This window comes from Haliotis asinina, chromosome 6 (assembly GCF_037392515.1).
Source record: "Haliotis asinina isolate JCU_RB_2024 chromosome 6, JCU_Hal_asi_v2, whole genome shotgun sequence".
Classification (NCBI taxonomy): domain Eukaryota; kingdom Metazoa; phylum Mollusca; class Gastropoda; order Lepetellida; family Haliotidae; genus Haliotis; species Haliotis asinina.
In genome coordinates, this window is record NC_090285.1 from 39,922,417 (window position 1) to 39,941,397 (window position 18,981).

General features: G+C 40.1%; 1 protein-coding gene across 1 annotated transcript; it reads right to left on the bottom strand.

Moving 5' to 3' along the window:
* Positions 1–1,054: 1,054 nt before the first annotated feature.
* LOC137286253 (uncharacterized) lies at positions 1,055–14,457 on the bottom strand. The gene is made up of 10 exons (XM_067818002.1): positions 14,178–14,457; positions 12,236–12,353; positions 10,321–10,436; positions 9,205–9,228; positions 7,000–7,023; positions 6,701–6,721; positions 5,254–5,286; positions 3,532–3,628; positions 2,699–2,808; positions 1,055–1,845 (listed from the first exon to the last, which is right to left on the bottom strand). Exons 1-10 carry the CDS (start codon positions 14,212–14,214, stop codon positions 1,745–1,747), a joined length of 681 nt encoding a protein of 226 aa, XP_067674103.1. The 5' UTR covers positions 14,215–14,457; the 3' UTR covers positions 1,055–1,744.
* Between the last annotated feature and the right edge of the window lie 4,524 nt (positions 14,458–18,981).

Below are 18,981 nucleotides of genomic sequence, written 5' to 3' on the forward strand. Positions count from 1 at the left end.
GCAAGCGTCTGATACCTGCATAACTGAACCACTTGGGTTTTCCTCCAACTTAAAAGTGAATCATCGTTGTACAGCTGTACCATACAACTATAAACCTGTAAACATACCTCGCTCACTTCATACCTGTCTCGTGGCATTTGCATTGCTCGTTTTCATCGAATTGTTTTGGGCAGACAATTCTCGCAAACGTGTTTGTGTTTAGATATTTAAGCTGATGTGTGTCTAAAAGGGTGTTTGTTGCGTAAACTCTAGTTTACCTTATTCAAATAACGGACGCCTTATCTCTACTACAAACAGGACGATGGGGGTAGCATAGTGGTTACAGCGTTCGCTCGTAACACCTATGACCCGGGTTCGATTCCCCAAATGGGAGTAAAGCCCATTTCTGCTGTCCTTCGCCCTGACGTTGCTGGAATATTTCCGAAAAGGCGGCGTAAAACCACATACACTCACTCAACTACCAACACGGTTACCCCTAGTGGTATTCCCAGTAACACATGGCTGAGGATTTCCTCCCATAGAGTTTACCCAAGTCATATCTTCTTACGTGGGCATACATGACTCCAGTAACCTCTGTGGGAAGAGGATGATGGTTGAGGCGATACACCAATGACACATGATTGGACTTGGAATTTGTTGACGTGGCTGATTGCATGTCATCGTATTCCCATTGTTTTCGATGTCAGTCACTGGGATAGAATCATCTAATTACATAAGCGGAGTCACAGATGTTGAATATTCACGAGTGTTCAGAAACTAATCGCGCTTCACTACCAACAGGGACCCAACTAACAGTGAATCTTAGCTTTAAACCTCACTTACTCACTATTTGTCTCTTTCACTATAAGAAGAGTGTCCCAGCCTGCGATTAATTTCCACAGTCATAAAAAAGGCAATGAAGAAACGCAAATTCACACATATCTAGCTATCTAGCCACTACTTGTCCAGCGCGACTAGCGAACGCCTTATCTACTGGTCTAGTTCTACTAACCATCAGAAAGAACTAGAACCCATTCCTGGCGATAGATGGAGGCAAACACCACTGTAACCCTGATACGATCAAGCTAAATTTATTTTCTTTAAAAAAGATAAATCTCTCTGTCAAAACAAAATAGAGGATACAAATGTGAAATTTAAAAAATCTAGCTAACGTCAGGAAATCACAGATAAAATTGATGAAAACGTCACATAAATTCTTTTAATTTGTATACAGTAAAACCTGTCATCTGAACGAGTTCTTATTCTGGTCAGTGCCATTAGTATCCAAGTCCATAAACATTCTACAGAGTTAACTGATGGACATTTTATGTATCGAATGTTCGAGTTCACGAGGTTTCAATGCAGGGTGGATTTGGCTTCTTCACGTGAAGCATCGTGGTGTTTACAGAAGACTGCTGAATGTTTAACAAAATAGAAGGAAACAAAGACGATAAATATGCAAAGTGTATACACTAACTTATGTGCCAATGCTATGAGACGATGTATATAATCTGAGTATTAGTCAAATCAGAATCGTGTTTGTAAGTTGTATATTGACATTGACTTTGACGAAAAAAGGAAATACAGACAATGTATAAATCGTAACAATGATTCCAGAACAGATCTTGTCTGGTTGTTTTCTGGTTAGCATTATGGTCGGGATATATTTGTGACAGTGAAAGCACTCAGATTATATACATTTTGTTAACATGATCCGCTCCAAGATCTGCTGGAGCAGAGGACAGATTGTCCAGGGTACCAATACTTAGATCCAAAACAGGGTCATCAAAGCAAAAGTAAGTGACACCATCACAGACAGAGAACTGGTACTGGCTGATGATGTGTGGTGGTGCATCACGTGGGGACCTGAAAACACAATATGACTCGTCAGCCAACAATCTCTACTTTTGTCTGTTTAACACACTCAGCAATATTCCAGTTCTCAGGGTCGGTGGGTTAGCCTAGTGGTTAAAGCGTTCGCTCGTCAAGCCAAAATTCCGGATTCGATTCCCAACATGGGTACAATGTTTGAAGTCCATTTCTGGTACCCCCGACGTGATGTTGCTGGAATATTGCTAAAAGCAAAACTCACTCACTCCACTTCTAAGTTGGATGCACAGATGACTCAAAGCGGAACAAACATGAAGAAACTGGGTAAGGAAATGTACATATACGTGTATGTATGACGTCATGGTGCTAATCGATGACGTCATGGAACAATAATGTGCCTTAGCTCAGATCCTAAATGACTGATGGCTGTTTAATGCCGAACTCAGCAATATTCCAGCTACATGGCGGCGGTCAATTATAATCGAATCTGGACCGCACAATCAAATGACAACATCAATCTGTGCGATAGAGATACTATGATATGTGTCAACCACAAAATATCTCCTAAAAGATTCCGGGACAAACAGATCCCGACTAACCAATGCACTCTATACGTTACCCTTCATGTTTTCAGAATATGTACTGAACAGCACAAGAAACGCAACTCTGTTTTTGTCAAGTTTTTTAAACAGAAGACATAGACATGAACGCTCACTTTTATGAGACTTCATTTTTTTGTAAACTTGCGTTTCTTTTGCGCTTCAGTATAGTAGTTGGTGGCGTCTTCGTGACACATTGCGTCAAAGCCACTGTGTTATAGATTACGTTCTTGACTGTGTGTATTATGGACTTGATTTGACGGCATAAATAACTACAAGTGGTTGCTTACATTGTTGCTCAAGTCCCGTTGATTTGAAGGTATTTCTGGCCCTGGTAAATTCCGCGTTCCCTGTGCACGCCGTCAGTTTGTTCATACACTTCATGAAGTTACCTGCAGCGCTGAAAAAGGCAAATATTATTTCAATGAATATGTCATCACCAGAAAGAGAGAGAGGTAAGTTGAATATATATAGGTGTGTGTGTGTGTGTGTGTGTGTGTGTGTGTGTGTGTGTGTGCAAAAAGCGTTGGCGTTAACAGATTTAGAGTCTCCCTTCCCTCGATTGCATTCGCAAAATATCGGTAATTTCCGTACATCATACGTATGTCAATGTTATTCGAGATACATAATTACTACCACGAAATACCGAATAAGTTGCTATTGGCAGCGGGGTACATTGCAATGCACCTTGCTTGTAAGCGTGATACACTGAAAATAATAGAAGAACGCTTAACCAGTCGGAAAGAGACATTCGTGTGTGAGGCAAGGTAAATATAGATATATACCTTCTAGAGGTATATGGTGTACTGGCATTATACTCGACTTACCGTGTCTAGTCTAACGCACAGGGCAACTCTCCCTCCCTCCCTCTCTCTCTCTCTCTCTCTCTCTCTCTCTCTGTGTGTGTGTCTGTATCTATATATAGACACATATAATGATACGGACTTACGAACTGCCGATAGATAGATAGATAGATAGACAGATAGATAGATGGATGGATGGATAGATAGATAGATAGATAGATAGATAGACAGATAGATAGATAGACAGATAGATAGATAGATAGATAGGTAGGTAGATAGATAGATAGATCGATCTAAGAATATTTACAGGGGGCACTTACTCACAACCCATTCCACGACCGTGTTCCATCTGGAGATTGCTGCTGCACATGTGGATCTCGTATACGTTGCATCCCCATGGGGGGCGTGTGGTCCAAACTGCAATCACGCACAACTATTGCTGCATTTAAATTTATTACAAAAGTCATACTGGCTAGCAAAGGGTTATTATCTGAACAGATTCCGAGGGTCCTACCATGGTCAAGGTACGCAACTCAGTAAGGTGCATCTGCTCTTTCGACCTGGCATCTAAGCTTCTTAATGTGTAAGTGAGTACAGATTGACATACGTTGAGAGACGTTGGGTGTATCTTTTCACCTTAACTTAACAACCCTGACGTAATTTAGTAGCCCTGACATAATTCAGCAACCCTGACATAATTCAGCAACCTTGACATAATTTAGTAACACTGGCATAATTTAGCAGTCGTGGCATAATTTAGCATGCTGGCAGATCTCTGAGTATGTTTAAATTTGTTACCAGAAAGAGTTATCTTGTCTATGAAGTTGTGTTAGCAGAGCGAATACGATTATAAACGTGACCACATCATTTTCCATTAGTTGTCCATGAAAATATTTAACAAAATTAAAAACTACACATTGTTTTGTTGGGACCTGCAATGACAAATACATACATGTAAATATACTTTGAATAACGTCAGTTTGAAGGTCTACACGACTGAGTGATAAAACCATCCAATAGTGAATGACTTGTTTATATCCAAAGACACGATACACGTTACAGAGCAAATACAGTCACAAACAATGACGTCATCATACACACGCAAAGGATCGGGCATCTTTGATACACATGAACAGGTATTTTAATTACAATGTATTATTTCTGAGTCTCTGTTACAATCAAAACCAGACACGCCGGGTCCTTGCCCCAAATCAGATGCAAAAAATGCATCTTGCAAAGGACAGCTTTACAAGACACAGCCAAGATAAATACCCAAATTGAAGAAAATTATTCCAGTGGAAACTAATTGTTAGTGCATATCATATTGGAATTGTAGTGCATATTATATTACAAGCACGATATTCTGTACTATTTAAATTTAATACTACCAAGGACAGTCATTCAGAATCAGATCAATGCATTATCTGCACCAAACAATTTAAATTTCTAATAAAGCTACATTAAAACATAAATCTAAATAACCAAGGTCTGGTGAACCTACCAAAGCAGGATCAACGAGCTTTCGTCTTTAGCTAGTTCATTGTATATCATTCACTTGGAATAGACCCTACATTGTTAACTTTTTGGTCATATGTGATCATTTGATACGCTCATTAAAAAAACATAAAACCTATCTTGGTAGCATTTCCCCATGAAAACATATTTGTGTAAATGCACTGAAGTGCAATGCATTATTAGCGCCAAATGCATTAATCGTGATTATCGTCAATGCAATTCTAGTTGTAGTGGGTGAGTGAGTGAGTGTAGTTTTACGCCGCACTCAACAATATTCAAACTATATAATGGCGGTCAGTAAGTAATCGAGTCTAGGCCGAATAACCCAGTGATCAACATCATGAGCATCGATCCACGCATTGGGGATACGATGGTATCTGTCAAGCACGTCAGCGCGTCTGACCACCCGTTAGTCGCATTTTACGACATGCTGAAAACCTATACGAACCAGGATCTTAACGTGCTGGTATTATTATAGCTGTAGAGAGAGTGTTTTTTTATTACAATAATATAATACAACTACATACCCATGGTTGTCATCCCACCCCAACGCCGCGTAGCTGCAAAAAAAGACAATTACAATTTATAATGAACACAAATACAGTGCACGAATGAGAGACAAACAGCAGAGAATCGTACAAGTAAAGGGGCAAACATTACGAAACAGGGCGGTATACTTCACTGCTTGAAAAGGAAACAGTATAGACAAGGGGAATGAAGATTAGGAAATCGAGTGAGGAATATTTCAGACATATCGTGACTTCAACAAATTACAAATTCATAATAAATGCTACTAAATTCTGAAACAACATTTCAATTCCCCTAATTGAGGTTTGTCCAGACTTCCCAGGCCATAACCGACAGAATGAGTCAGAGAGAAGAAGGATAGAGTTAAAGTTAAAGTTAAAGTTAAAGTTAAAGTTCATAGCCACATCGGCAGTACTTCGCCCATATCGTGCCCAGAAGAAGACTATCGGAACTAGCGAGGATTGACTTTGGTTTAAAATAGAAAGAAAAGAATTAGGACAAAAGAAAGACAATGCTGACGGGAAGAGTGAGTGAGTTTAGTTTTACGCCGCACTCAGCAAACATTACTGCTATATGGCGGCGGAGTGTAAATATTCGAGTCTGGACCACACAATCCAGTGATCAACAACACGGGCACCGATCTGCGCAATTAGAACAAATGGCATGTGGGTCAACCAAATCAGATAGCCTGATCACACGATCCCGTTAGTCGCCTCTTACGACAAGCAGAGTCGCCTTTTATGGCAAGCATGGGTTGGTGAAGGCCTATTCTACCCCGGATCTTCACGTGTGTTGATGGGAAGAGTGCGAGAGAAGAACGCTGTGGAAGTAGACAGGAGAAGAAAGCTATACATTACGGCTGGAAAATCAGAGAAAGGAGAACACAGGATAAATGATAAATAGGGTAAATGAGTCGGCGAGAAAAAAAAAGTGGAGGAAGTAGAAAGTGGAGAGGAGAGGCAAGCTAAAGAAAACCAAAATAAAACGGTGGCGGAGGCGACTTTACAGCAAGACAACAGAAACAGGCTTCACACATTGTACAGTGGAAGCTATCTTAACCGGCACGCATCGGTACTGAAGAAATTATCCAATTTAGACAACGTACCGGATTGGAGAGCTGATGATAAGTTTAAGTTTAAAAGCCACGAATGGGACTGAGATTTTTAGCCGGTGCTGACAACTTGTCGGTATGGACATATGCCGGTTATGACAGCTTCCGCTATACCAATGTTAGGAATCGAACCCTGGTCTTCGGGCAACGAGCGAACGATTTAGCCTTTAGGCTACGCCGCCGTCCCACCAACAGGAGAAAGACAAAACTTGTAAAGTGAAATGTCGATGTGAACTGAGCGAGGAAGGAACACTTTTAATTAACCAAGTTCTAAATTCGTTTTACACTAACTCTCAATAAGAGGAAATGAAAGCGAGAATTAAACGTTGACTTACTTAGATCTGAACGTGGAGGAGCTGAAACAGTGATACAGACATGACATTATACAATAAGAGATTTTTGAAAGTGTTCTCTATTTATCTGGATTTGTTTCAAAATGTAAAACGTCAGTGCTGAAGAACCTCAAAAACACCCAAATGGATTTATACATTCACTTCCTTGCATAACACCTAACTATGAAAATACATATGCATCACATGTGTATACACGTATTTGTCTGAGGCAGCGTCCAGAAAATATTTCAGCTTTATAAACTAGAACTGGACTTGCTGTTAAACTGAACTAGTGTACATACCCCAGGTTGTGGGCATGGGAGCCACTGTAAAATAAAAGTGATGTTTCATTAAACATAGTACAAGTAATGTGAGAAGAATACGTCATGTGAGGGAGAGGGAGTGTGTGAGAGAGGGAAGGGAGACTGGGAAAGAGAGCGGTAGAAAGAAAAAGGACGGGAGAGGTGTGTGTGGTGGGGTGTGGGTGTGGGGTGTGTGTGTGTGTGTGGGTGTGGGGGGTGGAATGGAGAGAGAAAAACGGAGCGAGAGAGTGAGAGTCAGAGAGGAGATGAGGAGAGAGAGAGAGAAAGGGAGAGGGTGAAAAATGGGAAAGTGGTGACAGAGAATGGGGAGTTAGTACAATACAAATATTCAGATAAACATGAGTTAATAACTGGAAATGACGCTATATAATTAAATTTTAGAGTAAGCTCGCACCCACACGATGTATCACGCCACGAAACGAAAATAATGCTGGTGTTTTATGTTTGACCAATCAGAGAGCAGCTCTTCGTTGGTGCAAGCCTATTGAGGGTGAAGGACAAACATGGCGGACGGGATCACACGATACCACTAATTTCGCTATAAAGTCGTGTACTGCAGGTAAAAGAATACCCTATTTCATTTGAGAGGTTGTATATAGAACGAAACCGGAAGCTAGCTATTACGGAAAAGTTATGTTTTTTCGCCAATCTGGTGTTTTAACCGAAATATGTCAACGTGGCTGGAATAAATAAACAAATTTAAAAGGTGAGTTTTCGCTGTCTTAGGTGATCCATGATTTTGGCGTGAATTTCCGGAGGAAACTGCTTTCGATGAGTCTTTTAAAATAATTCATTGAGAATGGATTCAAACTCGGAAATGTTTGCAGACAGCGTTCACCATAGATATACTGATTACATAGACTCCAATTCGAAAGGTTGCACCTTAGGAAGTTTTTTTTAATGTGGTGAAATCTAACTTTTATTGAGGAGGGGGTGGTGTTAGTTTCGTTGTTACATCCCTCTACTGCCGTATGGTACTAGGGTAGAGACTATACACCTAACACTGTTTCGAAGCGATACAGGCACCTGTGGCAGCGTTGTCATGCTGGTTTGACTCCTTCTGTCAGTCCATAAATGGAAGTATGTGACGTGCAAAGACTTCGGTGATGTACCGTTTTGCTGTCGAATTTCCCTGAACCAGCATTTTTATTAGATCTTTCTGTGCTGGATATCACATCCCACACCATGACACTGTAACATCATAATCGTTCATTTCTCCTCCATATGGTCAGTGAAGAAGTCGTGATTTATCACTGTACCAGATTTGTCTCCAATTTCTAAGGTTTCAAGACCCCGATCCACAAAGCCTCCGCAGCGCTACGACATTCGTAAGCCTATGATAACGTATAGAGTTGCGACAGGTCGTGTCGTTACGAGCGCTTTGTGGATCAGCACCCAGTTCCGAACTATACGACACCACCACAAGCAATTGTGCCAATGGAAGATAGGAACAGGGGCGACTAAGTCGAATCACCACTTCATGCAATCGATTCTTGACGGCTTGGTGGTAGATTCTTCTAAAACCAGGGAAGCGTTGTAGTCTCCATGGCTGTGGAAAGACGCTGACGCACGTGAACAACCCGGATGTAGTATTTCTGCGCTTGGGTGGTAACTCTTGGTAACTCCACTATGCGGGTGATTATGGGCGGATCAGCAAGGCGAGATATGGTGTTGTGTTGAACGTTGAAATATCCGGCAACTGCAGAATGCAACTCCCAAGCTCCAATGCCGCATATGACAGTGGTTCGATTGGCGGCACTTGCTCACGGCACAATGATTTCCACTTTCAAGGCAAATTCGAAAAACACGTTTGCCATATAATAGTGGTCAATATCGCATGTTGCTTCGGGTGCTTGCTTGGTAACGATTTGGTGACGGTTTCTTCAAATGCTCCTAATACAAGGGAAATGTTACAATCACTTCGTTTATATGACGTTTTGGAAAAATTGTATATTTGTATTATTTTTGTTACAATGTAATATTCTGAAAATCACCTATGCGTTTCTTTTTTTGTGAGAAGTGTATATGACGTTAGCACGTTACATTTGTCCTTCCACGTGAATCTAATTATGGTGATAAATGAGTACACGTAACTTCTTCAGACATACTCTACATTTCCTTCTCGGACGTGTCGTGTTGTGCGTTCAATGTTTCCATGATGAAATATCGTGACTGAGTACTTACTTTTAGTGGTTAATCCAGCCCCACCTGCGAACACGAATGAAAGTATGTTTAAAGTTTAGAATCCTTTGGGCGATGAATCACACTGAAAACACACACTAGATCCATCACGTCATTTGACCGGAGAGACATGCTTTGACTAAGGCCATAATGAAGTGAAGCGACATTGAACAATAAGACTTACCGCCACTACAAAAAAGGGAAAGAATTAGAATTTGTCTTAAAACTAAAACTAAACTCCAAAAACTAACCAATAGAAAGACACAACTTTACATTTTATTCTTCGCGGTGGCTTCGCCAAGTGGCTAGAGCGTTGGCTCGTCGAGGGATAGACCCATATCAATTCCCCCATATGGGTACAATGGGTGAAGCCGGCGTCCTCTGTCGTAATATTGGTTGAATTTGCTAAAAGTGGCGTAAAACCACGCTCCTTTACGAAAGGGTGACAGGTTGACAATTGATTACATAACTATGAGTTGGACAACATTTGACATTGCATAGCATAGTATGTTTGGGATGGCTTATGTTATATCTGACCTCTTTCTAAATGCCTTTCTTTGTTTCAACAGCATCGAAAGGATGCTATGCACTCGAAGCAGTTCGAACGTTCGCGATTTCAGAATACTGACTTGATGTTGTATACTGATGACTACAGGTTTTGGTTCGAAATATGGCGTTTGCCTAAGTAAGGAATGTTCCTTCGCTTCCTCGTTAAATATCAACTGCGGAAGTATGGCGACAACGCTCCTATTCTATTAATGCGAATCGCATTCAGTAACCATATTACTTGTAGATCGAGCGGGTGCCAAAAGGAAAAAAGGCAGAAATAAAGGCTTCAGCTTGCCAAACATTAGATGATCCTCTCTACCCACACGTATATGCCGACAATCATTTCAGTTTTAGGCGGCCGCTTTTAGCACTATTCCAGCAACATCACGGCGGGGGACACCGGAATTGTGCTTCACATACTGCCATAATGTGGGGAGTCGAACCAGGGTCTTTGGTGTGGCGAGCTTTAACAACAAGGCTACCCACTGCTACGATATATCGAAGGGGCTGATATCGAGTCCCTGTATGTATTCTGTCACGGCAACATTTAGTATCTGAAATTTTCCTTACATCGAGCGTCAAAGTCCACGTTGCTTCTTATCATCTGTGCCTTCAGATCACCAACAATTGCAGCCGCATCGCAGCCAGGCTCTCCGTAGACGCACTGGATGTATTCATTGTAGACCCTGAAGCAAGAAAGTTGAGCGTAAACTCCTCACATTAAAGCAAACGTCACCAACGCAAACAAGCATTTCAAGCAGAACACTTTAAACTTCTGATATTAAAACACACGCCAGTCCTGCAAAGAAACAATCCAGATGATTTCATAAATATATTTTAATTTTCGGATATTAAAACGCATTCCATTGATACACACCAGCAATGATCTAAATTTCTCATGATGAAACACACAAGTGTTACTGATAATGAATCACACATCAGTAATGATTCGCTATTCTAAATTTCTAATGCTGAAATACACCAGGAGTGATTCATTATTCTTATTTTCTAATGCTGAAACTCACCACTCGTGATTCGCTATTCTAAATTTCTAATGCTGAAACACACCACAAGTGATTTAGTATTCAAACATTCTAATACTGAAACACACCACAGGTAATTCACTATTCTTAATTTCTGATGCTGAACCACACCTCAAACTCTGACGTTTGGACCACCACCCATGTCCTCGAGCAAATGTATGACTTACATCAACTCCCCGCATTAATGAAGAAAAACAACAACAATAAACACTTAAAAAATAATGATGATTTTTTTTTTCAAATTTATTTCATATTCATGTTTCAAGTCACGCACAACCTAGGCAATCTCCACGCAGTCTTCTAATTTTATTCTATCACAAAAGTGTATGAACGATATTATCGATTAATCTTTCAGTCGATAATCGTTAATAATATTGCCCAATTACGATAATGACGATTATCGATCGTTTTAACCAGGCCTAGTTTGTACATATGAACAGCAATAAAAGAAGAAAGAAACTGCTTTGTTCATTCAGTACAGACACAAATGAACGGGTTTCACGCCGCTGTTGTGTCAAGCAGTGATCTAGTTCTCCCTTAGTGGATACAAAAAAGACTCGTTGGCAAATTTGCAATGTGCAGTCAGCTATCACAGTGTACACCCACCCCTGTGTCTGGATCAGGCTGTTACCTATAAAACATATGAATACAATCCATTCACAGCTGAGGGTTTAAAACCGTGGGTTGTCTACCGTGTCATTTCGGAAACATTTTGAAACCCCACCACACAACACTAAATATTCTCTTGTCCAACTTTGCAGCGGTCTCTGTAAGGAATATTATCATGCAAGCGTATCTGAACGTTCCGTTACTTTAAAAGCGTATTCCAATATAGAAAATTCATTTCGTATAATGTGCCTACTTATATGCTAGCAAACGCTCATCGCTTGCCATGACTTGTGACAATTACCAATGACAACTAGATATACAAACGGTTTCCTCATAAATCATCCGGAAAGGGGAAGATTTTGAAATGGATTATGCAAAGCATATTAACGATTTTTACAATGACAATATCAATATCTTGAATATGCCTTGACCAATATTCTATCTGAACTGAGATGACTGATATATATCATCTCAACTACTATTGACTTGACCAACATGTTATCATAACTGAATATGACTTGAGCAGTATGATAATTCAGGGACTACCTATGCCTTGATTGATATCCTCTCTCAACTACCTATGCCTTGACTGATATGCTATCACAAGTGACTAGTACTTGATCCATATGCTATCTCAACTAACTATGCCTTGACTGAACTGACTAGGACGTGACCAATATGCTGTATTGCATCATTACTAATGCATCCCAGCATTGTTAGATCATCCACGGTTTTCTTAAACGTTCAAGGATATTTGAAGAATTCGAGTTGGGAAGGAGACACGCCGTACTACATTTCTCAAAACCGCGTGTGAAGTTCCATGAAGACATTACCTGCACACCAGGGTGTTGTTAGATAACACAGGGAAGACCTTCTGGGTCAGTGTGTTGGTACAGGCGGTGATGCGGTTATAGTCACATGTTTGCTGCCCATAACAGCTGGGCACTGAAACTAGAAACAGAAGAAAACACGTAAAAAATATAATGTACAGTGATCGGGGGGTTTTATGTGCTTAACATTTATGTGAATGTCATATCTTTATAGTCATTTCAGGAATGTGTATTCTACATTCGGACCTTGTAATGCTGAAAGGTTGTGTCTATGACATTTCCGTACCTGAGTATACCACCCGAGTGGGGTTTAACTTCGAGATGTCTGACACACTTCGTGGTAAGTGGAACTATTTAACCATGGATAAAAGCATCGCAATACATACGAATTTTATTCCCCATGTCGCCATATGTAGTCATATAATAAATCATATTTTTGTGTGATTATTACGACCCTGCGGACACACCGTGTTATAGTAGATATAAACGTACCATATCTAAAGCAAGCATCACGTGCAATACGCGTTCTTGTGATTACGCAGACATGACGTTTCAGTAAACTAGTCTTAAAGGTCGATGACTTAGGAGGTCAGTGTATTTCTTGAGAAAGAATTGATCTTCAGTAACCCCTGCTTGTTGTGAAAGGCAACCAACGGGATCGAATGAATTGGTTGACACGTGTCGTCGTAACCCAGATGGGTAGATCGAGGATCACTGGATTGTCTGGTCCAGACTCGATTATTTACTGACCGCTGCCATATAGCTGCGATACCTCTGAGTGCGGCGTAAAACTAAAGTCACTTACTCGTGGATGATGAGCAAAAAGGACCCCTTGAACTGTCAAATGTTCAAAGATTTCACGTTGTTTGTAAACGGTATTGAGGGTTTTACAATAGATCAACCAGAAAACACCAACAAACCAGTCACTTTACGAGAAGGATGACTTGCTGAAGATAACTCTAACCAGGATATTATCGGGACTAATGAGTATGTACCTGGGGATATGTTGTAAGCTTAATCCATCAGTGCGGGCTTACCCTGGTAGGGTTGGGCAATAAAAAGAACTACGCAATTGTCATCTCAGAAGCTTGAATGCGTGTTCAGATTGTGGTGTATGTTCGCTGAACAGTGGTATTGTTTAGACAATTATCACGGGAACAGCGGTGAATGTGCGAGGAAAGGTTCTTGAAATATCTAGAAGTACAATGCTGTTTTTCTTTTCTATTTTTTTAACAATTGTAATGTTGAAATGAAATCATAATCCTGTCTAGTGAGTTTGGACTTTGGACCTGTGTGAGAAAGAGCTTGGTATTTGTATCTCGAATTCGAGATGATCGGTAACAGTTGCATAGATTCGAGATATATCATTCGAGTGAAAGAATCTGGAGATAATGGGTCCTATCGTAGTACACATTATCGACAATTTAAAAAATCAAAATAGTAGAAAATGGCAAGAAACACAAGTAGCTACGACTGCGGTAAGAACAAACTAAAAAGTACCAATAGGTAGAAGAGAACACGAGTAGGTTCGCTGTATTGTGAATTATTATTTTATAGACTAGGTTTATATCATAGTTTTACATATAGTTTTAAATATCAGAATATCAGAATCCTACTTAATGTTTTTACATAACGGAAGTTAAACATAATCACTCCGCTATTTATAGTTTCTAAATACATGTACATATTTGCTTAGACTGACACTGGATATCAAGTAAATAATTATTTGTGAAGAAGTTAAATATCTCCTCAGTTCTATCCACAGATTCTTATGCATCGAACGAATCCCATAGTGACATCAGATCTTTTAACAAACAACTCTTTACCCCGTTCGTTGATTCATCCAATTTCCCTAATCAGCTGTTTTACCTATTTTAATTACATACCATGCACATACATAAAAAGCAAATGACAACATTCTAGTCAACATAATTCAAAATCGTACCCGCGAGAATGAGGGCGATGGCAATTGCTCCCTTCATGGTGTCTGTCGAGGACTGTTACACCTATCCGTGTCTTTACCTGGCTGTGGACAGCCACACCTGAGTTAACAGGTAATGTTAGCGGTGGCTATTTATATCTACTTCACAAAAACATAACCAGCTGTATTTCAATGCAGGCAGCTTGCCTCACCAGTTCGACTAGTGTTCTCTAACATTCGGCAGTCGTCTCATCCTTTGTCAACATTATAAGAAGCTCTAGTTCTAAGGACCTAGTTCTTGTACGCCCTAGTTACACATATAAGTTTAAAGGGGTGTACTCTTGTCGAAGGTGTGCCCTTTGTCTAAGTTAGTGAACAAATGCATAGACGGCTTGCCGTCATGTTCAAAGACCCATAGCCTGTTAGGATAACCTCGTTTCTGGAGACGTGAAAATAATGGGTGTTAAATATACCTGATATGTATAAAATTATATTGAGTATAAGCAAATGATGCAAGACATATGCGCAGGGAGAAATATATACCATGGCAGGGATGTGCATATATGCAATAGAGGAGTCTGATCAGCAGAGGTCAAGGTTATTACGTCCCTACGGCTTACGATCAACTAATCAAACCTAATCAGAATAGCCCATTGGCTTCGTCATCTCTTATCATAACTAGCCTCATGTCAACACACTACACATCAGTATACGGTACTCTATGTAAATGTATCCTACGTAATGTTTTACATAATGGGAGTTAAACAAATTCACTTGGATTATATCGAGAAGGCTGTCGTATTTGGAGATAATGGATATTAAATATAACCAATCTGTTTACATCGAGTAGTTAACATGTCCAAGGACGTCGCAGGGTTCACTGCTTCTATTCACTGAATCCTCACCAGAGTATTCAAATGTGGCAAGTCTATATAGTATTGCATAGAAATTAGGTAAATGTCAGTAGGAACATTGGGAAGTGTAAGGCGTTGTCCCATCGGCTCGAGGACTAGGAGTGGCTGTTTGTTTGTGTTACAGCCATAGAATAATGAATTCCTTGTTCAATTCAAACATGTTTGGGGAATCGCTTCGTCGTCCTTTTGAAACGACCAGAAGTAATATTGGGTTAGACCGAAGGAAATAAAATGAAACAAGTTTTCCATCTTGTTTCCTTTCAAACCCATGCATTTCAAAAACACTTCCTTTCTTTAAACCATTCATTTAAAACACATATGTGTACGTAAGAGTCTTAATTAATGCTGCACTCACTGTTTCGGAAGAAAAACAAATTATATATATTTTAAAAACGTTATGCACATGCACACAGAAACTTGACAGAGATATTACTGGCAATACCTTGGAAGTGGTAATTATTTTTAAGTTCTTGTTTTAGGATACATGGCTACGATGTGAAAATGCTCAAGGTGACTGACGTGACAAATATGGTCTTAAAGTGTTCCGAAACAACCACGTGCAGCTAGTTACCATAGCGGCCGCGCGTGCATCGAAATGCAGATGTACAGATACTAGTACGCTACTAAACAGGTAAACCCAAGTAAAGGTTTAGTGCTGAGAATCCTGAGATTTCGGCTGGACAAAGCGCTGCAGCAGTTGTACGAGCCTTGGGCTGTGGTCAGATAATACAGATTCTGAGGACACCGTTGCTGGTCGCCCAAGGTCACGGACGCCGCGTTTGACTTCACACCAATACGTAGTAATCAAGTTACGTCAGCACCCCAAAGAGTTGTGATTGTAACAATAGACAGTTGTAACACCACGGGTCTCGCCTCAGAGGCAGTCATGGACTCATCACTCTCCCCGCGAGACAAAGGGATAATTACAGCGAGATTTAGCAAGATTTGCGAGACTAGTGTGGGATCAGAGTTTTGACCTTCATTTAAATCACACACGGTGTATGGATTATATAGGTACGCGTATATGACAGATTCAACCACAGGCAGTGAAACGAGTCAGTGACTACTTTAAGATATTGGGCTAGAGCCTTCATATTCGGCTACTTGTTCTTGGGCGGGCACTGCAACATGGCAACGCTCTACGTCTTAAGCAGTGCCGGTGTTGATGTTATGGACTGGCCATCCCGTACATCAAATGAACAGATATGTGATGTACTAGAAACAGAACGGAAATGAAACAATATCGACTCTGTCATTTAAGGTGGAGCCGGTTCTCAAAGTTCACAAATCCCAATGTTCTACATGTTTATGAGCCTAGTAACATCCTGTTTGTTTGTTTTGGGATGTATATAAAACCCTTCGCAGTAATATGCACAAACATGGAGATAATATGTAAATATTGATTTCGGGCCAGTCAGTTGATTGATATCATGAGCTTCGATCTATTCATTTGACGTACGATGCGTGGACAATGTTAGGAGCTTGGCCACCAGATCCGGTACGTCGTATAATTTACTGAAGATCAGTATCTAATCTCATCTTCATATACTGGACAAAATAAGTTAGGGATATTTGCATTTTATGGTTTATATTTTATCAGTTTGTCAGTGAATAGATAGATCATAATTCATAATTTCAAAATTTACACATATCCCTATTTTATTGTCCAGGATAGATGCACAGGTCTAAGAGGAGTATGTACTTATGGAAGTAGTGTACATATACTATTCATGAAAAAATGTAGATTTGCTAGTGTAAATCTATCCACTTACTTCAGTTAGCTGTTCTAAACTAGATTGCGCAAAATACTCCAAACTGTTTAGAGGTACTGTTCACCTATGAACTGATGCATTGTAATCCGTGACATTGAAAAGATCATTGTGATGAGTTCAGTAAACGATGAAACTAGGTGAAAAAAATGGCGAATTCTTTACAAGAGTTTACCCCAAACGCAGCAGTTCCCATTCATGATATCTGAACATGCTTTTCAGCAAGTTGACGCATTCGCCTGAATAATCATAAGGTTTCAAGTTGGTTACTCCATGTTAGTTGAGATATTCAACATTGATGTAACCACACACACACACACACAAACACACACAAACACACACACACAACACACACATACACACATACACACACACATACACACATACACACACATACATACACACACACACACGCACACATACACACACACATACACACACACACATACACACATACACACACATACACACACATACACACACATACACACACATACACGCGCGCGCGCACGCACACACACACACGCACGCACACACACACATACACACACACACACGCGCGCGCACGCACGCACACACACACATTACGTTCATACAACTATACGTGGCATGTCACGTGGCATATGGTATACATTTGTATGTATATCTGCATAACGATAATACAGTAACCCACTTGCCACCAGTAGCATAATAATCTGGAGCCATGGCCGTTACAACAGAATAACACTACACCCTTATATGACAAAACGTTTTTATCATTGAAAAGTTTGATGTAACTTAATAGATCTAAATAGAAACGTATTTGAAAAAGGAAAAATACTGGCAGATAGAAAGGAGGTAGGCACACAGCTGGACACAAAAAACCCCCACCGTTCTACTTTGTTGCAGAGAAGAATAAAATGAAGTTCATTTTCGTCCAACATCTAGATGCTTTCAAAAACTCCTATCAATAAGGACACAAATACGTATAAATTACATGCAGGGGCTAGTGGATATTGTAAAGAACCGGGAGTTTAGTCATGTTAGGAATTACAAGGGTATTCATACGTACATATTTAAATTTTATTTGATACGTACATATTTATGGTGAATGTATTCTTATGCTCATAAACATCACGCCCCTTCCCCACCCTCACATGGACCCACCCTCCTTCCAATAGTCATTGGAGTGTAACTGTATGAACGCGAAATGTTAACTGTCTAGATTCACATGCATATATACTGTATATTCACATGCATATGTACTGTATAGCACTGTACATGGTGTACATATAGAAAACGTGACGTGTATGGGTCTATATGAAACTAGTCATGGATATGTACTTTTCCGTCTTTATTGTGTTGTGTTTGGTGTTATTTATAAGGATTATACTACTTAGAGGTAGTCATCAAGCGTCCGATTCACTAACAGTTTTCAATTTTGTATAACACGTACAGCTCTGTGCAATCATTGACACAGTTCCTTTTTAAAGTTTAGTGAAGACGTTACATCGATGTGTACACAAGGAGTTTTTAAGTGTGACGCATTTAGGTCACGTTCTGATAAGTCTTCGGGACACTTTGTAGGACTTGGTGACGGTCTTTAAATACGGAGTTCATCACTGTTGTGTCGTCTGGTACCTGAACCATATTATAGTTGTTCCTTAACCCGGTGTTGTGGGGTATTGCTAAACCCGGCGTAAAACTATATCTCACTCACTAACCCTTCTAGAATCGTTTAAATCTTAAAGAAGTAATTCTAGATTTTACAACGGTTCTGAATCACCAACCCCACTTCCCGTCTTTTTCAGTTTCTGTGTAATTCTTTTCCTCCTACAAAACAAAATATATTTTAGAGACTATGTCTCAGTCAAGGTTGTACACATATGCTCAGTTCCTCCCTAAGACAAAAACAATAACCAGAAGATCTCATCATTGTGTATAGTAAAATAAAAGGTGGCTAAGTAAATGGTCGTGTATGAAAGAGCTAAAGGTGACACAAAAACACATATAGCACAGAGAGCGCCAGAAGTACATCAGCGCCAACATTGCGCAAGGCTTGTTTTTATTGTCAGTGCGCAATGCTCGAATGGAGCTGAATCATGGCTGGACAGCAAACCTCCCAGCCTTCAAGCCGCCTTTCAGTGTATTTCGCAATGCAAACAC

Bases quoted from the DNA above. Each gene is read 5' to 3' on its own strand.
- LOC137286253 (XM_067818002.1), bottom strand. From the start codon at position 14,214: ATGAAGGGAGCAATTGCCATCGCCCTCATTCTCGCGG. The intron at 7,024-9,204 runs GTAAGTACTCAG...TTTATTTTACAG, and splicing joins GGCTGGATTAACCACTAAAA to TGGCTCCCATGCCCACAACC. The intron at 3,629-5,253 runs GTATGTAGTTGT...GCGTGATTGCAG, and splicing joins GGGTGGGATGACAACCATGG to TTTGGACCACACGCCCCCCA.